Below are 25,541 nucleotides of genomic sequence, written 5' to 3' on the forward strand. Positions count from 1 at the left end.
TTTTGCTGCTATTGTGAATTTCTGACAACTGTAACACGCACAAAGGGAATTAACAAAAAGAAATTAAACAAAACTAGCTCCCTTCATTCATGTTGCCATAGCTACCAACTGAATTTGGATAATTATATGGTTTGCTCTGAACATCACTCCCTAAACAGGTCCCATAATCAACTCACCAATTTGACAGTAATCAAGCTTTACAATTTGCAGTAAAAATCACAGCATGTGTCCGTTGTCACAGTGTTGTGTGGTTGATCTTTGGTTTCACATCACAAAACAGGCAAATACACCAGATCTCATATGAACTGCACCAAACAAAGTAAGTGTCCTTGAATTATCCTACACAGATATGAGATGGCGGGTTTTAGTTAATGTTTACAGTCAAGATTTATTCCACTGTCATTTGCTGGAGCAAGATCCTTTTGGACAGGACCAACTCAACTAACTGCTTTAATCCCAGAAAACCTATTGTGAAAAGAATTGCGTATATTACATCAGTATTCAGACCATTTGCTATGACACTTGAAATTTTTAGCCCATTTCTCTTGATCACCTCTGAGATGTTTCTACTGTTGTGACTTCCTCAGGTGTTTGATTGGGCATGATAAAGAATGGCCAACTCCCGTTAACAAGAGGTCATTATTTACTAAATGATCAAACATTTAAATTTTAACATTTGAATGAATTAGCATAAGGCTGCGTGAAAACATCAAAGAGACATAACCTTTCTGAATCCACTGTATGAACGGAAGTCGACTCACTTGTGGGATTTCTTCATGTTGGCACCGTCGGGACCCTCTCCACAGTCGTAGGCTTGGATGGTGAAGGTGTGCTCTTTCTGCAGCTCGCAGTCAAGCTTGTCCTTGGCCCGGATGACCCCCTCGCCAGTGGACTTGTCCAGGACCACTGCTTCGAAGGGGACATTCTGCCCATGGATCCTGAAGCCGCAAATCTCACCTGAACATGTCAAGAGTCAATAGAGAGTTTGCTCAGAATAACTGAGGGCCGGTGTGAGATTTTAGTTGTTGTTGTTGTTCAAACGGAACAATTATGTACAAGCAAAGAAACCATGAAATCACGCAAAAAAAAAAGAAAAACAAAAAGATCAGCCACAGTTTTTGGGAGCCGGGGAATTGTAGATTGGGGTGGGTGGTGTCTGTGGAGGAAGCCCAAAAGCACTGTCATATGGGTGAGTAGTAAAGGGGAGGGGGCAGAGGGGTTGGGGAGGGGTGTGGGACACTTAATATCAGTTGACGAGTGTCTTTTCCAAGCCACTTGAAAACATTGCATCCAGTCATGCAGGCAGAAACTGAAAAGATGTGGACAGGCATTTCACAGGAGTACTTAAGTTATTATAACTCAAAGTCATGAAACCAAAACGTGAGTACATAGAGGACAGTATTTGAAGTGAAGGTCATTTATCTCTGTAATAAATAAAAATAATAATTTATCTTATGAGAGAAAAAAAAACATAAATAATAAATCAAAAGCAAATTTTAAATTCTTTACAATAGAGAGCATTGTGATAACGGGATCCAGCACCAATTCAGCCATCAAAACCCCAAAAAGTCTGTGAAAGAAAAATAAAATCTCAAACAACACCTCCAATATAATATATATGTATATTTTTTCATAACGAAAAGGAAGTCTTCCTGTGTAATTTTGCCTCTCACCCAAAGCTACTGCAAAATGAATCCAAATAAAATCATAAAATCATAGAACTAAACTGGTACAATAACAGTATTCAAACAAAAAGTACTGGATGAGAACTGGGGTTAGAAATATCAACTTGCTTGACATCCACATCAAATGACAACTGCAGCCATGCTAATGGTAGAGATTAGTGGTGGAGAATTAACTCAAGAGATCCACTGAGGCAAAGATGCAACAACAGAAACTTTGCAGCAGAGAGAGTTTGCATTAGTTAACAATCTCAGCAGCTTTCATTCAAAGATTGAAATGTCAGAAAAAAATCCACAGGAGTCGGTCTACCTGCACTGGTCTGATGAGACAACCAACATGGTTGGTGCTTTTCTCAACTTTCATCCTCATTAAAACCAATTTCATCGTCAATTTCAGCTCCGATTGCAAAAAAAAAAAGTTTACAGTTTAAAGAATTATCGTATGTGTCCTTTTATATTTGACATTTTTATCAATTTTTTTCTTAATTTGGTGTTTTCTTCCATCGCCTTTAACTGAAAGGACTGGATTGGACGAATGAGAACTCCTGCTTTAAGCAGCTTTCTGATTCCTGGTGACAGCTGAAAAACTGTTAGGGTCTGCAAACTGCAATGGATGTCTCATGCACAGATATTTCTAAGTACAGTCAGCCCCACATCACACTTTTCATCCAGCTGTTGGAACTCCAAAGTACTCAGGGTGAGAAAAACGTAAAGTCGAGAAAACCAAATGGGGAGATTACAGAGCATGGCGGGAGTTTCTGTGTAAACGTGTGGATGCTGTTTTTTTGCGTTAGTGGGTTAATAGTAACAACTAAAGCACAAGGCAGAAGAAAGAGCCCAAGATCACCTTCTTCAGTGAGGGTCACCTCAAAACTCTCTACAGGGAAGGGAGAGAAGATAAATCCAGATCAGTTAAAAGAAGAGTTAGAAGCTCAGAGAAAACACAGGAAGGACAGGAAGGAAATACACTCTTGCTATAAGCTTAAAGAACCATTCACCTTCTGCCAGTTGAAAGAGAGTAAGGATTAAAACATGTATGGAAAGATGGCTGCGTTCTTTTAGAGAAGAAACTATTGAAAAGGTCACAGAACATCCAATTACAACAAACAGAAACGTGACCTTTTGATGCCAGAATATCAGATTCTGGAGAGTTTTGTTTCTTTAAAGCAGATATCAGTGGCAGGGCCGTTTCGGCTAATGCTGTGTTCAAGGCAGGCTTTTGAAACCGTAAGTTACAGCTTCAAGTCACAACTACGACTTGGTAGCGTTCCAGGTAACCCGTAGCTCGTGTTTTTACCGTCCTGTTGTCTGTGAAAGTTCCCTATAACGGCCACTCGTAACTTCCGACCCGTGAACTCGTACCAGATCGAACTGGTATGACTTCACAGGAAGGAAAAACACAAAGTACGAGTTTCCTTGAACGCACCATGAGTTAGCAGCCCCCGCCCTTGTCAGGCATCAATTGGTCCTCGTGCTACGTCACCACATTCACGCGCATCCCTTGGCTGCACACACAGCCCTTCATGCCGTTCTCTCTCCTCATTGGATAACACTTGTATCCCACAAGGAAAATTTTCTCCTCGGGTTACAGCAGAGCAGAGTGACGGAGAGACTCGTGTTTAGGCTGAAATACTTCATGTAAGTGATTGCTGACGGAAAATAGGACTATTTAGGACTTATATTAACAAAAACATTCCACTGATATCTGCTTTAACAAGTTCATCTTACACCCAGAAATATCACACTCAGGTTTTCTGTTAACTGTGTTGATTTATTAACTTTGTTTGATAATACTTTAAAACACATACTTAAAGATGAGAATCAGACATCTGGGTAGCACGCATGAATAAAACAGTAAATTGAGTTTCTGGCTGTTTCCTTTAAAGCCCCGTCAGGGCCTCCAGTGGGATAGAACTGCTCATTTTGTTTTCACCTAGTAAACAATTAGAAATGGATTTCACATTAGGGGCTGCTGCCCGGGGCCAGTCGGACCGGGGGAGTTGTGGGCCTCAGTGTTCACCATGACCAGCTCTAATGACCTGCTCACACCAGGGCGTTAGGAATTCCTCAGCTTTTCACTGGTCACACAGGCCTCTCAGCTAACGCTGCATATTGATTTTACCTACAGTGGATGGTACTATATATAAACGATAATGTGAGAACATATACTCCCTACGCTGCATGTTCAGCTGCATTTTATGAACCCATTTGCAGGAGCTGTGGTGCAGAAACAGGAGTATCTCCTCCTCTCACCTGGGCTATTATTCCTCTATGAATCAAATAACCCAGATCTGCTCTGTGTAAATCCTTCTGCTCTGTGAGCCGCTCTTGGTTTAAAGCACAGTCATCCATGAACACTGAGCTCATTTTCAAGTTTGTAAGGCCTTTGGGTTTCAACTATTTCGGCTCCAATTACCCTGACTGAACTCGCCACGCAGACAAAACACACACACTTAAAAGGCACTCCCACAGTCTTTAATATAACCCTCATGCACACGATCAAATACAGTGGCTCCCGGTTCACGGCGTACATTCACCTACTCACACTGATCTGACTTAAGAGCTTGTGATTGGGCTTTGGGCTGGCCTGTGGGTCAGCTTTACAGTGAACCCTGCTTGTTGGCACAGATGGAGCGACTGGAAGGAAGGTTGGCATGACAGGGCCGGTCACCCCCACTGCCACGTGAGGCCAGATTGCTTCCTCTGTCTCCCGAGAGCTAGTTCACAGGGACACACAGTCCATTCGCTAAAGCCCAGCTCATCAAAAAAAAAAAAGGGAGCCTCCACTGAAAGGAGAGGGGAGAACCGAGCTCTGCATTCAACACTAATTTACTGTGAAAGGAGACAAACATGGTGCAGAGAATGGGAATATTATTGATGTCCCTCCCTGTCCTTCAGAAATGATGGGCCTCTTGCCGAAGCTGTACAATTTAGAAGACTGTGTGTGCTGCTCCCGCTGATCCGAATAAAAAACTACCACAAACTGTAAAACTCTGTAGAGTCAGTGTAACATTTGGCATCTCCTCACAGGCACGTGGATGTTAAAGCCTCAGTTACTAAATCAGGAGACGTAATCTCAGATAAAAATGGTCATATCAAGTGGGTTGAGAGCGCCGAGTGTGAGGGGGAGTAGCAGACAAAAAGATCACACCACTCATGTGACATGAAATGGGGGGGAAATCATTTCCAATTCTGTGGTGCTTTGAATCTTGGCCAAAGTCAATCCTGATGTGATTAGACAGCCCCAGAGCTGATACTGCCTTGGTACATAAGCACACTAATTGTGCCCCTCCACTGAGAAGAAAAAGAAAAAAACATGAAAGAGAGGTTTGATCTGAATATCAAAAGGGCCAGTCTGGTGGATAATATGGAAGCCAGCTGTATGTCAGTGTGACAGGCCCGTCATAAAAATGAAATGTGTCGAATGCCACAGAGTCACACACGTGTCTGCCACCAGGAGTGCATGAAATAATTATTCACTACTGAGCAAAGTTATTCCCTCCTGCACTACTGAGCCAGTCATCATTTCAGCTCACACATGTCAAATATAACCTCCATCACAAAGTAATGAGAGATACAGATAACAAAACAGCCCAAAGACACACCTTCATATATTAACCATGACAGCTCATGATTTCAAGGTGTACTTTCATGTTAAAGTGAAGCTTTTGGGTTTAATATAGAATAACTGATGCAGGTTATGAATAATCCACTAGAAGCTTGCACGTCTTCACACATTAATGACCTTGAAATGTCTATTAAACCCAAGTTATTCATGCGTAGGCAGATTTTCTCCTTTCATCACATGTTACATGATCAAAACGCTTCATCAGCACAGAGAAGTTGGGGTGTTTTTCTATTTTATTTGGTGTGAAACGAGAGGAGAGTAAGTCCAAGTGACGTGAAGCTGAGGTAGTAAAGGAACAACAGCATCAGCAGCAGCTGCAGCAGCAGCAGCATTAAACCCCCTCTCTTACCTGCATAGCGTAGAGGTGCATCTTTGTCCAGAGCAATTAGGGGAGGGTCCAGGAGAACTTTGTCATCATTTTCCGTTACGATCCCATGGTATGTCGTCTCAATCCATGGTTTGTGCTTATTGACTGTGAGGGATAGAGAGAGAAAACGTGAGTGTCTAATATGAAGAAATGAGTATAAAATTAGTCATTACTAATAATTTCTATTCTGACACAAGAGGTCTTGTTTTCCTCTCACCAGCACTAATTAGCAATTTAGATTTTTTTTTTCTCCGTTGCTTTTAATAATCAGATTTCATCTGTGTTTTCTCAGATTGCTAGTTCAGCTTTTATCTTTCCTCCCAATGCAGCTTCAGTAAATTTTTAATGAGAATTTGCATGGTGTGTTATTATCATTTCTAGAGGCGCACGTAGCACTTAATGAAGAGACCCTAAATGGCGTAAAAAGCATCATTGCATCTATGAGGCACAATAACCATTGATGTGCAGGGTTAAAAGGGAGCAAATCAGCCGATGTAGTGAGATGTAAAGTCTGTTAGACTGTTACAAAAGTATTTATCTCAGAATGATTCTTCAAAATGCTGCTTATTATAACACGAATCACAATCCATATATGTTAATGGCTTTGCTGTGGCACTGGCATCATAGGGATGATAAAGGCTTTGGCTATGACTTTGTGGTGCAATAGTTGGGCCGTTTACAGCTCAGTCGGCCTGGGAAGCGTCCCAGCTGCAGACAGCACTCGGTTGTAGCTGGCGGCGGCAGAAAGAGCTGCAGTGAGTGACATATTTGGGCTGGCTTAGAAAACAGCGTTGACGCAGGGGAGATGCAGCTCTCTTACAGCCAATATGTGTTCACTCCAGAGCAAGAGCCGAGCATGGCATTCCTGTGCTACTGATCTGCAAAGGTGATGCTAACTCCGGCTGACAGCACAGCGGGAGGGGACGGTCACACTCTGGGAGAGGTAACCCAGACCGTGCACATTTCCTGAGGATAAGACAGTAACACAAAAAACCAACTATGTCCAAATCTTTTATATATTTCTTTGCCCATATTTTGGAAAGATAATTTCGGCATAATGAAATACGGTAATCAGCACTGCAGAATGCAACAATTACAGACCTAATTACAAGCAGCATTGTTTGTATTGTTTTAACTGTTTGATTACAGTGACACTGACTGAGCCAAGTTCTTGAAAGGTTGCATCGCTGCTTTTAAAGAGAGACAAAACAATATTTTGTACTCAGTTCAGTCGTACTACCTCATCGTAACCACTCTGTCCTGATTTAAGGGTTCAGCATCACTATAAACAATGCAGCCAGGCCTTATGTCCATGCTAAGTCTAAAATAGTAGCCTAAACTATCAACAGCAGGGAATCATCGACCACAGCAGAGCACAATAAGCATGTAGCCCACATACAATGTAGGAAACTGGTTCTGGTTATATAATAATCCGTCTGGGGTTAACAATAAACTCTTCAAGCTTCGCCAAAGGTTAGGCTATATGGAAGCTTTCTTTTGGATTTGTTGAGAATTTCTTGATGTCTTGAAGTAGTGAGACGTATCAAAGCACATATGAATCAACCTCGGGCAGCAGGAAGCGAAGACAATTGAGCACTTCTTGTATGATGGTTCTGAGAGATGATGTTTCCAGGGGAAACAAAGCCGTTAACAGTAACTGATGGCTCAAGTCTTCATGAAGGTTAGGATTTTGTGTGAATCAATTTGATAACAAAAATAACTTTTGGCTAATAAGTCAAAAATCAATTACATACCTAATAAGTATGTCCTCCTCTTTTTTATAGCACTCCTTAAACAGGTTGGTTTGCTTATCATTAGACCAAACGCACTCAACGGTATAATCAACTTATTTATGCTGCATTTATAATTATTATTTGTGCAGCTTGAAAAGAGCACTTAAACTTTGGGAAAGGCACCTGTACCCGTAGCTGTCATTCCAAGATATTATTATATTTTTCCCTTCTTCTAAATACACAAAGATACTGATGTGGTTAATAAGATAGAAAAGCTCAGCCACTAAATTAAGCTATCAGTGATAGCAGCCAGGTATTTAAATTCATACTTAAACTCAATTTATCATTCATGCCACACAACTATGTAATAATTATTTAAAGCGGTGAACTCTCAACCATTTGTCTGACATTGAAACTACAGTTAAAATTAATCAGGACAGTGTTTTTGGGCATTTCTTTCATTACTCATTTCATTACACACTGAAGCACATCCTCCAGCCTGTTTATCCAATTAACAGTGCACAATGACATATTCTGAGCACAAATTCATCTCAACAGGCAGCACTATTTCAATAAACAGTGGACTAATTACTGCATCTCTGCTGCAAAATGCCGGTGCCATTCAAGTATCTGCTGAGGCTGCCAAACAGAAATATTGTTTGAACCTATGGGCTCGTTATACTTCCATCAACAGTGTATATGTGACCTGCAATTTTGCGTATCATTAAGTCTGGAAATGGAAGCAACAGTTTGCCAAGTTGGAAAAATTATAATTAGTTATTTCTTATCAGCTGTCCCAGAAAAAAGGTCCTTAAGATAGACAATACATCCAAAACTGATGTCAGCTAAACTACTTATTTTCTGTCTTTACAATGAAATCCTGATACATTTTATTCTGTGGAATTAAATCCCCAGCTGTTTTGTTAATTTGTTTATTTCTATGATCCCCATGACATTATCTATTCTTCCTGGGGTCTACGATGCAATTAAAAAACATAGGACATACTCACATTCATCACTGTTACAGATCACTGTAACACCTCATCATATACACAAACAGCCAACGGTCAAGTCTAAACTACATAGGTACAAAGAACACATAAGACATCACATTTACCAAAACAGTTGAACAAATAAAACAAATTCCTACAATAAATTATTCTGCATTATATATATTTCTTATTCATTGAATTTGCAATTTATTTAAATAGTCTATTACTACAGTTTTTTTTTTTTTTTAATTGTTTTGGGTTAATATTTTTTGATGTTATTAGGTAATGTGTTCCATCCTATAATGGCTCTGTATATTACAGTATGTTTTAAAAAGTGTGTTCTTGGTTTAGGTCTAAGTAAATTATCACATCTTGATTGTCTGGTTGCATATTTGTTGTTATATTTGATTTCATGAAAGAGGCAGGCTGCCACTCCTAAATGAATATGGGGTAATACGACATGAATTACTCGTGAGAGCGTGGCCTTGAAAGTGACATCACGTCAAGCACCCAGGCACCAGGTCAGAGAATCAGAGGCGTGTCGTCTTGGAAAATAGGGCAGTGACTTACCGGAGAAAAGGTAGATAGCTTAAAGGAACAGCATTTAAGGGTGTTTTTTACACATGTTTAGTGCACACCCTAGTGCGCACCAAATGTTAAAATGATACATTGTTTCATTTTTCAGTTAGTGCGGTTCAGAGCGATAGATATAACATTATAAAATGTTAAACGTTATAAAAACGTTATATCTATCGCTCTGGTGCGGTTGCTTTCACACCTGCTTTTTGTCACTCGGGACCAAACTTGGAGAGCGTCATGTCTCCATGACTACCGGTTGAAATCTGGAAGCGCTGATTGATAAAACTTTCATGATGGAGACTCAAGTAGGGCCGGTTGTTAGTAGCTCTGGTCATTTATTTCTATATTGTTTGTATGTATAACTCTTGGCAAACGATAGTTCCGATCTACTTTTCTAGTTTGGTACTTCCGACTGGTTTCCAACTTCCGGTTGCGTTCACCCAGCTCGGTCCCGTTAGTTCCCGGTTAAACACGGGCGGACCTCTGCTGCTCGGTAACCAGCTGCTTCGCGGACACAAGGGACGGAGCCGCCGACCTGTCCAGTGTCTGAGCGGACTCAGCGGACACGCACCGACGGCTGCCCCGCTGCTGCTGCTTCGTTTGTGGGTCAGAGCTGCGTAGGACCGGAGCACCAGGCGGTCTCCCTGCTGCATTAACCCGTTGTCAACGGCTACGGGAGCCCTTTTAGCTCAAACTTGTTGAGTTCGCCTGGCAGTTGGGTCGCACCAGAGTGCAGTTGCTTTCACACAGCAACTAGTGCGCACCAGAGTTCGGCTGGAGCCGGACCGAGACCACCTCCTCAGGCCGCACTAGTTTTGGTGCGCATTAGAGTGCGATGTGCTTTCACACTGACCCAAACGGGACCAAATTTAGTGCAATCTAAATTTACACTGCAGGTGTGAAAGCACCCTAAGAAATCAAAAGCAAATATAAAATCCTCCTAATATGTCACAGACTCAGGAATAATGTTGATATAACATACTGATCTCACCGACAACAATAGTACAGCCAGAACATTCGCATTAAAAACATTTTTTGCAGACCACAAATCATGTTTATGTTTTGAATTTACGTGTTGGCATGTGGCGCCACCCAGCGCTCTCTCCCAATGAGTCAGTGGCGTTTCAGTCTCCGGGTTGCCAGTTAAGCTCGCTCTCTTTTTTCTCTCGTCAGCTCCAAACTCACTCATCTACACCTCGTTAAAGCTACAGCTGGGAAGATGACGAAGGTGAGAGTAAAGTCCATGACTTGGTTGGAAATTTCAAGACAATCAGGTCCCTTTATGAACCTCTGCCAAGCGCCCCCCACACACACAGACACACACGTGCGGGCACACACACACAACGTAGCCATAAACGCACCGACAGACGCACCGTATCCATAGCAACCAGAGACTCCAAAACGATCTCACGTCTCTCTCACCATGAAACACACTCTTCTTGTGTGTGTCTGTGTGTGTGGAGGGGTTGAGGGGGTTGACAGAGGTTAATAGAGGGTCTTGAAATTTCCGACCAAGACGCAGACTTTACTTTCACTTTCGTAGCTAACTACGACGTGTACGAGCTGCGATTGGCTGCTCCTCCTGCTCCCTCTACCTGACTGGTGGAGATCCTTCAGTCGCGGTGGATTCCGGCAAATACGATTAAAGGCTAGGTGGAGCCAGAGAAGTTGGATTAAATTACCCATTTAATGTCCGACTATCAGAACATAGTGACAGTTCCAGAAAATATGACTGAATAATTCTTACCAACGGAAGCTTTAACTCAGGTGAAAGAATAACAACTGTCTCAGTACAGTCTTTTTAAACTTAACGGGTTTGATTCCTGTCGGACGTCACGCTCGAGTGCTAGTGGAAAAGCAAAAAAAAAAACCCATTTTCTTCATAATGTGATCAATATGTTCTGACCATGAACGTTTTTTATCCAAGTCTATTCCATGCTGTTTTTAATGCTGTAAAAAAAATGTATCTTAACGCTGTAAAAACCCTCAACATCACACAAACATGATCTTCCTGATGTTTAGTAATACAATCTGTTCTCCAGTTATATCACAAGCTTCAACAGTCTACAGATAAAATGAAGAAAATGTACAAAGGCGTAAATCAATGACGGCGAGGTTTTCAGACGGCATTAAACGGCAATCTGTTAAATCCAATTTCAGCGTGGCAAATTAGTTGCGTTAAGTGTCATTACGTAATTTAGTGTAATTCTCAGCGATTACACGATCAATGACAATTAATTAAATGCTACTTGCACAGGATTGGCTTGATGTGGGGCATCACAACATATGAGAAAGGTTTGTTCAGACATACTGTATTCGAGTGATGTAGAAGTAGACAATTTCTGAATGCACTGAATAAACACATCCCCTTTATGTTGTATGACTGGAAAAAACTGGCTGAAATATACACTATTACATTGTCACCTATATTTTTACCCATATTTATTTGTTAGGATTATGCCTTCATGCTGGACTAATTAGTACCAAATTTGGCAGAGTGATCGGAGATGGGCCAGTAAATCTGGGTGCAGGGCCATTTATTACAAATTTGAATTTTTTCTGGTCGTTTGTTCTTTTAACATTGGCCTAAATAGAGGTTTTCATTCTCCATGTGTTCTTCTGGTTAATGCAGTTAGAGCATATTCATGCCTTTCTTATAGATTTGAAAGCACAGAGACTCCACAGAGGAAAACTGTGCCTCAGGGAACTGCATTGAATTACAGAACAGGTGTTGTTGTGGTGGAATGAACACTAACACATAGTGCGTGGATAGAGTGTACAATATGTACAAAACTAGCTCATGTAGAAATCATTCTTCACTATCTAATCATCATATATTCAGAACTACAAAAGGCAAAATTATAATGACTGGAAAACTTTGTTTTAAGGGTCAAGGGGCTTTGCCCCCCAAAAAAAGATAAACCTGAATATAGATTTCATATCAATTTACATCCCTGGTTAAAGCTTGTTCTTCACATGCTATGCTTAGTGCGAGCTTGCTGCCTTGCTGTGTTTGCCGGGAATTTGGAATTGATCAAGCCCAATAAACCGTCTTTGCTGAGCTTCTCGTGACCTGAAGTGAGGTGGATGTCTTTAGACAGATTGCCAGGCCCGACTACTACAATAATCTGCTTTAGCTTCCACAGAGTCACAGTTATTGTTAGCCAGGTCACATGCGGGCTTCACATTTGTCCATGAGTCTTTTAAGGCCTTAAGCACTAAGGTGCACTGTACCAGGATCAGCACTGAATGATGCACCAAGCAGCATTCTCAAAGCTCCTCAGAGTTAATGCAAAAAAAGATCAATTAACAAAGAAGACAGTCTGCTTGTGCCCTTTCTGGCTGGTCTAATGTTTTCCCCATAATCTAGCATGGCCACTTTGACCAATGAGAACACCATTAAAAATAAATCTAAAAAAAAAAAAAAAGGGTCCACTTTAAAGAGTGCTTTTCATCCACTGTGTAAAAAAAGCCGAAAAGCCTGCAGTGCTGACCGCAATACAACTATTTTTTTTTTTTGCAAGTCAGATAACTTCGCCCCCTCCAATGAACTTCTCAACTCTGTGCTGTGAAGTCAAGCAAAGACTGAGACAAGAAACCAATTTTCATTTCCAAGACTATCTGAGATTGACAGAGCATGTTAGCTGAAACCAAAGGAAACGCAGATATGATGATTCCAGATGGTATACTGTGGCACAGAAAAATGCGATGCAGGTCAAGTGTTAGTACGAAGGCATAAGATGGAGATGTGGGAGGCCTTTGACAATTTGAAAAGGCAAACTGCACCACTGCTGTGCATCAGCATTCAAATCAAAGCCCCTTTCACTCACACACACACCTCCCATGAAAAGAATTCAAAAGCACGACTTTATTGGAAGCGTGAAATTCTCACATACATTGTGTGAAATTGCCAACAAGGCCCTTTTGACAAGATAGCTTCATCACCCCCCTTCAAGCCTGCAGTGAATGGGAAGAACATTTGTTGTTCTGCGACGTGTCTGGCAGAGAAAATTTGACACAGAGCAGCAAAAACATGATTTGCGCAAATCAGACACCATTATTCCATTTATTTCATACTTTTATGTACTACCTTTAAGATGATTTCTACACTGACAAAATGGAAGAGTTTAGTATTGTAAGGGAGGGGCTGGTTTGTTTCTTTGAGGAGGGGCGGCTTTAGGATTTAGGATGGAATGAGATTAGAAAGGGGCTTTGAAATGATGCAGTCTGAGAGGAGCCTGCTGATGCCGCACTGAGGATGGTTAGCGTGCAAGAGTCAGACTGCCATTTTCTTGATTCAGCTAAATTAGAAAACCATTTCACCTAATGCAATGCATACCCAGCTACAGGCCCAATTATAACCTGCAGCCTCAGTTCCTCACTTCAAAGCAGACGAAGCTGTGACTCTTTCAAATGAATAGTGAGCAGAACACCCCTGACATGTGTTTCTGTGTGGTTATGAACTGTAAATTGACATAACCTCCAATGTGGCACATTGTTGCTTAATCCCAGAAAAACAATCATAGCCCAAAATCCTGACATGTTCAAGCTAAAGGGATCACAACAAGCCAAGTTCAATTGTCTGGAAATACTACGTTCTCAGCGTAAATTAAAGTTAATGATAGGAAGAGGAAAATAATTATGTAAGAATCTGTCTCCATTATAACTGCCACTGAATATGTCTCTATATCAAGTGTAAGTGCTGAAAAGAGAAACCGGCTGAGACACTCTGCCATTAACTGGATGCCTTTAGGTATAAACAGAGGATGGTGGATCGTTGCTCTCATTTAACGAGTGTTTTTGGGGTTGGCTGCAGACAGATTGGAGGAGGTTTAGATCGCTGCACACACGTGGGGCTGAAGTTGAGGATATAAGTCTGGCTACGTTGATTGTATTTCTGGCCACAGAAAACACTGACCTGAATATAAATAATAGATAGAGTTAGGATATAAATACAGAGATATACTGGGCTGATATTGGCTTCTTGATAAATAATGCAGCGTCATCCTCAACCGACATTAAAGATTTTCCTTTCACCACGTCTACACACACAAAAATAGCAGTGCAACAGCAAATGCATCCAGCTATACACTGTATGCGGTGCCAAACAAATTAAGGCCTAATCTGGCAGACACAGGCAAATTAAAAATCCCTTGAGAAGCCTTTGAGAAATGAATGATGTGTCAGACACTAGGGACAAACAGACACACATCATGCTGTTATTACAAGTGCAGACACTACTGGACACAGCCAAGCAACAAAAGTGCCTGGTATGCAGTTCTCTTGCAGCAAATGAAGCCAATAACATTTAATCCTATTATGGGATGTGTCCATTTCATTCACTGACAAGGTCAGGTGATGAGCAAGATATCAGGCAAAGCAAAGAAAACTGCCAAAAACAAAACACTGCCAAGTTTTTATTGTGTACATCTGTCAATGAGCATGATACTATAATGACGTTAAAGCAACATCCAGTATCCGCTTCTCTACGATTTAAAAATGATCCACGGAGGGGAGCGGAAACATTTTGGACCGTGGCTGAACAGGAAATATACAGCCGACTGCTGATACAGGTGGGCAAGGGCGATGTGAGCAAAGCTTTGCTGTGCCAAGCCATACACTGATCCGCTGTGTGTCTCTGCCACCTGCACCGTCACTTTTTGAAGTAGACATAAAAACTGGTCGTAAAACGATGTAGGCTTTATCATGTACTGAAATAGGCCAAGCTATTCTATTTTCCTGGTGCTGTTTTTTACTGCTTTGTTTTTCAGAGTGCCCATCTTATAAAAGCCAACCAAGGACAGAATAAAATACTACATAAATGTACACTAATGCAATCTAATAGTACCTGCTATAAGTTCAGTAATATCATTAAGTTGATTGAACTTGTTTGTTGTGCTATTGGACTATACAATACAATTTTAGGTGCACCTATACTAAAACAGGCAACTGCATTTGTGTATGTGTATTTATTTTTTGGTATTCCTGAGTTTCACTTGAAGAGATGCCTGTTGAATGAGGTACAAAAAACTCATGTCACAGATTGACAGAAACAAACTTTGATTTGAATCTGGCTGTTAGTTACAGCCCTGCTCTCACGGTCAATAATTACAATTTAGATGTTCGATGCAACAGTCAAGGTCATTATTGCATCGATAATGATGCATTATTAATGATGAGTCAATATGGCCAGCTAGTCCCACCTGACTTCATCAGAAACACGTGCCTGATTTTTAAGGTGTGCAGGACTATGAATCATTTTTAACAAGAAGGTGAGTCCGCTGTGAAGTCAAGCAACATGCTGTTTGCTGTCCTTACCACTGAACATTTGTGCTTTCCTTGCGAATGATTAATCCACAGGACAATAAATGTAGGGTAGAGGCTTAACAAGCTCAGACTCTCTTTGCATATAACCGCTGTTTTTCTCTGGGATTTATGTCAATTGGGAACAACAAAGCATCAACAACACCAAACAAGAGCAATATAAAACTTCAAGGTAAACATTGCCTTTATATTTTCTGTGGAGGCACTTTATTCAAACAGTGTGACGTCATCACCGGCTTCTTTCATGACGCCCAAAGAGGGGGGGGGGGTCACGTATTATTGACCATTCACATGGACACAAAGAGAAAGCCCCTTTATGGTCGACTAGCTCTTTTACTGAAGCCTATAAAGTTTGACCTACTATGAAATACTTCCTGCGAGAAAGTTGGACAACAATGGGCCGTGGTAATCTTTAGTTTGAATAGAACACCTGTACAGCTGCTGTGATGTTTCCCTGTTTAGGATCATCAGAATAAAGTCTTTCTCCCCTTCCCTCAGCAGTTGCCAGAAGAGTTCAACGTGTCCAGCCGACCCATTCGGCTGCTACTGCTCAAACCAAACGTGACGACGCCGTGCGATGTGTTCACAGGCTGCTGGTCTCACTGGGAGAAGCGGAGAAATATACCACAGCTGTCCAGACCAACGCTGCTGCAGCAGATGATGTGTGTGTAATTATAGGATGAAGCCTGGGAACCTCGGAGGACTCGTTGTGTAATGATGATGCTGCAGCCAAGTGTCAGGCCTGTGATGCGTTGTGAAGCCCTGCTTCATCGATCTAGCTCATATTTTACACGTGATGGCCTGCAAGCTTTAATCTTCTTTGATTATATGCAAATGTGAAGCTCCACTACACTCCATAGTAATGCTGGTTCACCACGAGCGCAGAACCTAACTCTTTTACACAATAATCATTTAAGTATACTTTTGTACCCATTACCTGAAATCCTTATTTATTAGATTTCAAATTGTATCATAGTATATAGCAAAAACACCCTAAATCTACTAAATCACCATACTGTGATCAAACTGTAAACTAGATGTCAAGTATAAAATAATAAGCATCTTTTAATATTCTGCCTTATATACTAAGCTATTAGTCATTGTGTTTTATTTTTGATTAAAAAAAACAACAAAATAATCAGACTTTATTCTAGCCATGCTTACCATTACCAGGAATTATGAATAATAATAGTAGCCTACATTCAATTTACTAGCCAATTCTACCAATGACGGGCAACATGAGAGGCATCTGAGTCTACAAGCAGAGTGTGTCTTATTATAGTTTCAGACTAAATAAAGCCTCTCTGTTGCATGGTTATTATGCACATTTGTCCCATTAGCTGCAGCAGTACTGAAGGAAAGAAAAGGGAGTGTGCTCTGGCAATAGTCAGACCTTGAGGTTTCCAGGGAGACAGCAAAAAAAAGAAGAAGAAGTCTGGAACACCTAAAAAAAAATGTGATAACAAAAACATAGAGGAATATGCAAAAATGCACCATTTGCACAAACTGGCCCAGAGTATGTGAGCAGCAAGTAAATCCAGCTATGGATCGATTAACTTGGCAGAAACAGTGTTTTCCATCCAGACAGGTGTGTATTCAACAACCGCAAGGTGCGTACTGCGTTCATGGCAGTTTAAAAAGGCAGATTCAGGACTGGGTGAAGCTCGACAAATATATTCAGCAAAGACAAACAGAAACTACAGCCAAAGGTTTTTACTGCATGCAGGGCTGAGTTAAGCACCGACCTAAAACTATGCTGGTGGCTCGTTATGCTCTCTTAATTTCATGGACCTGGAATAATCAATGGACAATCTGCTCGTAGACTGAAACAGTGGGCACACTTCTGTGTTTGTCTTGCCTTACAAGCTCCTGAACTTGTTGACGCAAGCCACCCCCCATCACAGACCGGTGACTGTTCTGGGAGGCCTTGAAGACGCTTAAAGGAAGCCCAGACCTCAAGGGCCCCTCGCTCCCCAAACACCCCACTCACACAGGAGAGCCTCTCAGTTTTCCCCGCCAGGCAACAACATTTGTTTGTCTTTTATGCAATCACAACCGCCGGCCCGACAGAACGAACACACCCTGTGTACGGTTAGCGCTGCCCCGAAGAGGAGGTTGGAGTTGCAGAGTCTTGAATGCAACTCAATCACCCCTCTGTGCGAGCGACACAAAAGGGCCAGTGAGGGAAGAGGTGAGAGTGAAAACAGCTGGAACGCGGGCCGGGTGTAGCTGACATGCAGCAGGTAACGTGCTCTCTGGTTACCTGTTTCCCATGGAGCCTGAATCTTAATGTGAACACACCCAAATGTGAATAGCTCTGCAGTGCCAATTTATCTCCTTGAGGCGATGGGACTCGAGGGAGGAGTTAGCGCAGCCTGATAAGCTGCAGATATAAGCTGAATGAAAACCTGCATGCTCTGTTTTTTTATTACCTTATTCTCTAATAACACAATGAATTACTGCACCACTTACTGTGAAAGTGGAAGCATTCAATTTTAGTACTGACATTATAGTAAAGAGAAAAGTTCTTTTTTTAATTACCTTTGGAAGGTTTATTGCAATGTTTTCTGCATAAGATGCTGCATTTGTAAAATCCTTAAGATTTTTAACAATTCATCTAATTCTACATTAAAATAGACCCTCATCAAAAATGTGTATATTCACCGTCTCACATGTGTGAGGTCACATGTTCATGTCTGACTTTTTGCTCTGTACTGGAAGCACTAATGTAAAACATCCAAGACCAGGGGCTTGTTTGAATGTAATCTCTCTTCTTGGTGCCCAACACAACTTCCCAGTCATCTGGCACAATTTAATATTCACAACTGAATGACCCATTCTTGACAGTTCACTGAGTCCATTCAGTCAGTGAAGTCACCAATGAGAGGAAAGTCACCACTGAACCAAATTAAGCCCAGGATTCTCATGGCCTGTCTTTCCAACACTAAGTGGCAAATTACCAAATTGAAATACTTCAACAACTTCGCACTTTGGGAGGATTATCTCATACACACATTCTTGAGGGGCCCGAGACGCGATCCTTCAACAGTGACCACATTGTGACGTGCCCAGTCAAGATCCCGACCCTGAAAGTCTGGGTCTAAAAGCCCTTTGTTCCCCTGCAGAATCTCTGAATAAATACTGAGAAAGCATAAGAGTTAACTTGCAGGAACATGGCCTCTGTCTGGGGCAAGTAAACTGTTACTCTGGGCAATACACGGTAAAATGTTTCATGATGGTTATGCTCCACATGAGAAGTGATCAATTTTAAATCCCACTTTAGTAACAATGAAAAATTACCTCAATCCAGATGGTGTTTGTTAGCAGGATCCCTGATCAAATATTCAACTGATTTCAGTGGAATTTGGTGAAAACTTCAGCCGCAACACAGAGATCAAGTAATTATGTTTGACAGTGGATTGAAGCAAGAAGCAGGGCACTTTAGAGATAATAAACCCTGCATCTTGAGGTATGGCGACATATTTATCTCCCTTTTTCGCTGCATTCAGACAAATCTACGAATATTGGTCTCACCCATTTTCTACCTTGTGCTTGACATACTCCAGTCCTTCTCATTTTCTCAAAAATCCGTCATCCATTCCACCAATAAACTCTACCCAGTCATCTACAAATATGATGCATATTCTGAAGAGCCCAATAAAGTATTCATCTGTTCTTGTCATCTCATTCAGTTCTCCCATATTTGGCCTTTTGCCATGGCCTATTTGACACCGACTGCCATAACTCTGGAACGCTTTCTGAAACTGCAGGCAGATAATTAATGTGTGGACAGAACAACTCTGATTAACAATTGCTGATAACGATTGCAAAATTTCACACCAATACTTTTTGAAACAATAACAAAAAGGGTCACAACAAATGTGGTAAAAAAATAATAATAATAATAAAAACCTCACACAAAGCCATATTCTCATACAGGATTTTGCTATTCTCCAGAAAAGGTATTTGTCAGAACAGAAATTGCATATTATTTGGTTTGAGCAAAGTAGTCCTTTGTAGTTGGGTCTGTGTTCAATAGCTTATGGAGTTAGACACTGGATTTGTAACGTTTAAAAAAAATGGATTGTATCAACCAAAACCACCTGCAGTGACACACCAACAACACCTTTTATGGTGTATTTTACCAGCTGAGAAAGACCTGTCATGGTCAAACTGAAACACAGGAAACTGAACTGATTTAGTTCTTTCCCAGTGTCATCACAGCGCTGGCCAGTGGCCATCCCCCCGTTGATAGTTCATGGTGTAATTTCAGAGTAAAAACAAGTCTGTAAACTGACTGAATGATGGCATACAACAGTGTTACTAGAGCTGCATGGGAGAGGCGAACAATGTGGTCATTGTGTGTTCATACACATAGTTTCTGTTTGCCATGACATAGCAAGATGACATATGTCATGCAGATTGTTGGTTGCCCGAGGGCTTCAAATGGGCTTAAATCAACAGAAAATATAAACAGTGAGCATGTTTATTTCCCCAGAGTAAACCAGGGCAATGATGGCAGTCGTCCTTTATTTTGGTCCCTTGGATTCTTGAATCAATAGACCTATCTGGGGTGAGTTGCATGAGTCAGGTTGCAACCAATATTGGTTTTTGAAGGCTAATATCAATACAGTGAAGCTGCTGATGACTATGAAATTATGACTCAATTCATAATTTTGTTGATACAGAAAAAAATCATGATGCCATTTTGAAACTTCATGATCACTTTTCATAACTCTTCGAGTCGACATGAAAATCAAATAAAGAAAAGGTGGACATATTTTCCTGCATCCCTTTACTCATTAGACTACAAAACTATCAAATAAACATAATATTTTCATGTAGATGTGATGTGGGAGGAACCTCGGGGGTCAACCCTCATGACAGGCCAATAAATTATGTCTTGAAAATAAAAATATTGATCTGGCACATCTACTGACGTGTAATTTTCAGTGATCAATAGCAAGCCTCTCCAATGAATGCAGGAAGAGAAGGCCTGGGAGGAAAACACTTGTACATAACCTGTAACATGCTCTTTCTCCCAGCCATGTGAGGAGAGCGCATATGTTAGCTCAGCAGCACACAAAGCAGGGCATCCAATTTGTTCAACTAGAATTACTTAATTCAATGACGAATGAGCCAAGAAACTTCCCATCAGCCAGCTTCTCCTTTGTCTGGGCTGTGTGTGCACAGGGGAGGCTCATGCATCTCGGCAGACCTAATGCTTGCGTCTAGAGGGCATGGGGACAGCTGCTCGTGGTCACAGAATGGGAAAGCAACCACATGGGGTGAGACTTTGAAAACAAGTGATGAGAAAACTGCAGACATAATGCATTTAAAGAAAATTTACAGCGGTGGGCAGCAAGCAACACCAGCGACTGAAAAGCCTACAATCGTGTTGGAGCTTCCACAGGCCTGCCACAGTCTGTCCATGTTTGCCCCACTTTCACACGCACTGACATTTCCTTGCTGGCAGTGCAGTGAATCATACAGCGTAGGTATTGTTTTGATGCAAAAAAAACTTGTATTTAACCCACAGATTGTTCTAGGCTTGTTGTAGCCATGTTATCTGCGATGGTAATGTTTGTGTGTCTGATCATTTGCAGACATCTAAACGAAAAGATTCAGGGATGAGAGCCACCGTGCAGTGCAACGTGGCCGGGCTCGAAGGAGGAATCAACAACAAGGAGAAGTGGCTTGTGAAATAAGCGAGTGACCTTTGGTTAATAAAAGATAAGCCCTTGTGGTGATTTCGCAGCACCTCCTTTGCTGATAAGAGCAGGGAAGTCAGCAGGTGCACTTTCTAAAACACACACTTTTAAAAAAAAAGCCACATTTGCACACCGCTGAGGTCTATCTGCTATACCAGCCCTTTCCCCTTTTGATTGATGAAAAAAGAAATTAAGTTACTGCTGTACAAATGCCTCGCCTCCCGGTGCTGTGCATTCTCTGCTGCCTGACATAGCAACAGGAAAAAATATGGCTGAATTAGAAGCTCCTGTTCTGACTTTTATGAGAGCCGACGTCCCTCTTAATAGCATTTGTTTTGTTCATGGGAGCATAAAATGGGTGTAACATGAAGAAAGGAAACAACACACACTGTCTCCCCCAGCTTCTGCCTGGGCATGCTGATATCATGGCTATTAACTAATATCCACCTGCCCTTACACACCCTGAAACACAAAGCTCACTGTGGGGAGTGGGCAGATGGGAAGCTAATGTTAAAACACAAGTGTGTGGATTCACGCAATAAGGAAGCTGGTGGTGTCTGAGCTGGAGGGAGAGAAGTGGATGGACCGCCCTGCAGCAAATTAAGACATGTTTCCCCTCCTCAGTGGCTGATGGTGTGTCCATCGGTGACATTGTTAAAAACAAGAGCGCAGTTGCACTTTCAGTTCTTACATTATCAGTCTGTGGTTTGAGGTAGATCCAGATCCCACTTTAGGGTTTTTTTCTTATTCTTTTTTTTTTTTTTTTTTACTTAAGCCTGTGATCACAGCACATGAATTTTTAAATCCACCGACAAAACAGTAACATGTGAAGAGGATCTGCAATGCGTAGCCAACCAGGCTCCATCCTGGTGCGACCACACGTTGCCAAACCAAGCATTAGGCCTGGTAATGTGGGACTAAACCTGGCAGGGTTAATAACACTACATCTTAACAAAAGATAATAATAACGTAGGCTATGGCTAACAGCAGTGGCCTGAATTTGAAATATACGCAATTATCATTAACATACGAAATGAGTAGCCTCCCAAACATAGACAAGTTTAAAAAAGGAAAACATCTTACAAACTCAGCAGAGGGTGAGAAATATTTTTTCATCTTATAATAAGGACTGTTATGAAGCGACAAAAAAAAGAGCAGCACCTAAAAATAGACTGAATGCAGATGACAGAAGGGGGTCGTTTTGTGGCCTTGATATTATCTCCAAAGTAGCCTCCTCTTATAGCAGGTGTTAGAATAAAAATCTTACACACAGATGATAACTGTGGGTAGAATATAATGTGTGTTTAAGATTTTGTATAGTACAGGTTAAAATAGCCAGCCTAATCGCAGGATGCACTTGCTACCGGCGGGATACGACTTCGCTACATCCCTGTGCTGCGGCTCCGGAGCTGACCATCCCCTGAACAGGTTCCTGAGCAGCAGCACGCATCCCTCTGGTCCCCTCTGCACCAGCCCTGCTCAACCTCACTGTGTTTTCACCTTCAACAACCTCAGAGCTGCACGGGAGAGCCGTGAACTTTCAAAGCACACAGAAACAAACCCGTGCGACACACGAGCAGACAGACAAGACTGAACACAACGGGACATATAAATCCCCAGCTTAGTTACCTTTTGCTGCCTCCACCGCACATAATAGTCCGAGGACCAGTCCGACAGCGGATGCAAATCGTGTATTCCCTCGGAAACGCATCCCGACTTCGAGTTCACAACCGCGACGAGGTATTTAAAAAAAAAAAGACGACCTTCTTCTCCCCCCGTCAGTCAGGTGCTGCGTTGCTTTAACAAGAAATATAAAATCCAGAAGATGAGTGTCGGTTACCACGGTAGCTCTAAGATGGCCGTCGTCGCCGCCGCCGCCGCTCTGCTCTGCTCCTCTCCCCTTCAGCCGCCGCTCCTCTCGCAGTTTTGCAGCTTGGTGCGTTCAAGCGCCGTCGGAATGTTCCAGGACACCTTCCCAACGCACCAAAACATAGGGATTTTTTTTTTTTCCCTTGTCATGCAAGCCTGCGTCCCATCATGACAGGTGTTTATGTAATAGCTAACCACCAATTCACAACATTAACACTAGAGTTTATTTAACCATTCCAACTAGATTGTATCAAATGGAAATTCTACATACAAAGACCTAGCCTATAGTGTAACTCGAGGCCATCAGACTTTACAACACATATGTAGCCTCCAGACCTGGGCAGTCTAGCTGACCATATTTTTAATGAATGACTGTTGTGTGTGTGTGCCGGTAGTATTTATCTGTCTATTTTTATATTGTGTATTTGCTTTTATTGTGCTGCTGGGACAAACAAATTTCCCTCTTTTGGGATTAATAAAGTGAATTGAATTGAATTGAATTGAATTGAATTGAATTGAGGTTGTTGCTTTTCTGACAAAGGCATATGGACATATTTACATTTTAACTAAATCTTCCCAGAGGCAAAACTGGAAAAACTGGGAATATTGGGAAACCGCCACTTAAGATCAACTGCTCCCAGTCATTAAGTTTAATTTTGAGGGAGATGTTCATAGTAACACAGGAAAGCTGCTTTGCCACCTAACCATAAAGTCCAGTCTTTAAGTGTTCTCAAAATGTAGGTTCAAAGACCTTGATTATTTTCAGTCTAATTGGGCCTATAACACACCATAAATCCATGCTTGGTGGTAGTATTACAGCAAAGAAAAAATGTAGCCTACATATTTGGCTAGAAGCTCATTTTGTCTGGAGTTCCCCAATCAGACTGTAAACGGGAGGTTAATTTGTGCATTTTCCCAATTTTTTAGTACCCAGTATGATTTTAAATGAACATCACTGGGCTGGGTGCACAAAATAATACTGTTGCCACACTAATAAATTAGAAAACAAAAAGAATAGTGTTATCAATTAGACCTATAAAATTAAATGTGGTGCCTATGAGCCGTAAGTTCCACTTCTTTTGAGGGAATGAATCCAGGTTACACAGCAAGTTTGACATGTTCTTTCTGCATGAGTCTGTTGAATAGCCTGGAAATTAACATCTGTGTTTCACTGACACGAGGCAAGTAGCCTAATCATAGTGTTCCTGGTTTGTTTTAGGAACTCTGACACACATTACACAACAGGGGCTGCTGTATACAAAAGCGTTCATATTTGCAAAATATATCATTTGTAATTGACTGATCAGCGTGTTGTGAAGATGAAAAGTAAATAAAGCGAGGACATCACTTTTACAAATCTCTGACAAAGACTGATGGGATAGGCTACTGTCATTAAAGCAAACCCAAATCCAAACCAAAAAAATGAATTTATCAAGAATATAGGTCATTTAAACTCCGATTTATCCTTATTCATTCTATCTCTCTAGATTTTTAAACTCTAAGACAATACAATCTACTCAGATTGGCCTGTTTCTCTCCAGTCCTATGCAGTTGAAGCTGGGCACAACGCAAAGTGCTCAGAAATCGGATTTTGAGAGGAGAACCTGAAGGCATCGTGTATCCAATGATGGCTAGTGACGTCAGTACTGTTATTGTGGGAGCGTGCAGCTAGTTTAGCACCGAGGGCTAAAACTAAAGACTGAGGGCGGGGGCCAAACGCCTTCTGGGTGATGTGAGTGGGTTTGTGATGATGTTAGTGGTCATCAGAATTTGAAGCGCAACTAAACACAACACCAGAGTTCAGGGGCTTATAAGGACCCTTCAGTATTCTGGTGTGTTCAATTTAAATAAATGTAATGTAATTTTGTTTTACCCCTGCAGGCTGCCATCAAGGCCAGAGAGGAGATGTTTTAGGTCTAAGTCCCCCTCAGTTATTTCAGAGCTCTGTACAGTGTTGCTGGCATAGGGGACCCATAGAGCATGCTGACCAGAGGCTGTGGCTACATAATCCAGGCATGGTAAAAAATGGATATTTCAGAAACATGACTCAACCCGAATGTGACAAACTGAAATGTGTGAAACTGCTTATATGGCTCCGAAGCCAAAAAGTTGTTTAATCCTGTATAGCACAGAGAGCCGAGGTGGGAATTGTAAATCTGAAGTAGGCCTACATCCCATGCTTTAATTTGGCCCCAAGTTTTCCACAGAGCGACTCTGGCAGTGAATGAGCATTGTGCAACTTTCATTAAAAAAGAACATCATATTGATCATATGCAACCAACACTATCCTCACCCTGCACACAGGCAAACAACAAGTGTCTGGCAGTGTGATAATGCCAAGGCCTTGAATTGCAAATGTGGGTGGGGGTTGCTATCTAATCAACACTCTCAGATATAGATAGCACCCCTGAAGAGACGAGGGTGCGATGCAATCAGACAATTACTTATGAGCGTCTACATCACCGAGCATCCCTGACATGGCTGCAGCTCATGCAAATTCAGACACATGTGATTTTAATGGTGAAAAGGTCAACAGATAGTGGGAAGTCTTGTTGTGAGTTTGTGGATAGAAACTGAACATGAGACCTAACACAAGCTTTATTTTGTGTCCCATGCAGTAGCATTGCATAATTGACAATCCACCCTCCAAAAAAAA

The 25,541-nt window shown here is 41.5% G+C and overlaps 1 protein-coding gene across 4 annotated transcripts in view; it reads right to left on the minus strand.

Annotated features, from left to right (window-relative positions):
• clstn1 (calsyntenin 1) overlaps positions 1–22,910 on the minus strand; it is a 39,930-nt gene extending 17,020 nt beyond the window's left edge. For 2 of the 4 annotated variants that reach the window (XM_085781750.1, XM_085781748.1), the window contains exons 1-4: positions 22,646–22,910; positions 5,660–5,782; positions 2,530–2,559; positions 762–957 (exon numbers count right to left, since the gene is read on the minus strand). In XM_085781750.1, coding sequence (XP_085637876.1) covers positions 762–957; positions 2,530–2,559; positions 5,660–5,782; positions 22,646–22,727 — 431 coding nt within the window. In that variant the 5' untranslated portion in view covers positions 22,728–22,910. The remainder of the gene's footprint in view (positions 1–761; positions 958–2,529; positions 2,560–5,659; positions 5,783–22,645) is intronic. The other 2 variants (XM_085781751.1, XM_085781749.1) reach the window with 1 other exon arrangement.
• Between the last annotated feature and the right edge of the window lie 2,631 nt (positions 22,911–25,541).

This window comes from Trachurus japonicus, chromosome 7 (genome assembly GCF_045865225.1).
Source record: "Trachurus japonicus isolate A0001 chromosome 7, Traja_1.0".
Classification (NCBI taxonomy): Eukaryota; Metazoa; Chordata; class Actinopteri; order Carangiformes; family Carangidae; genus Trachurus; species Trachurus japonicus.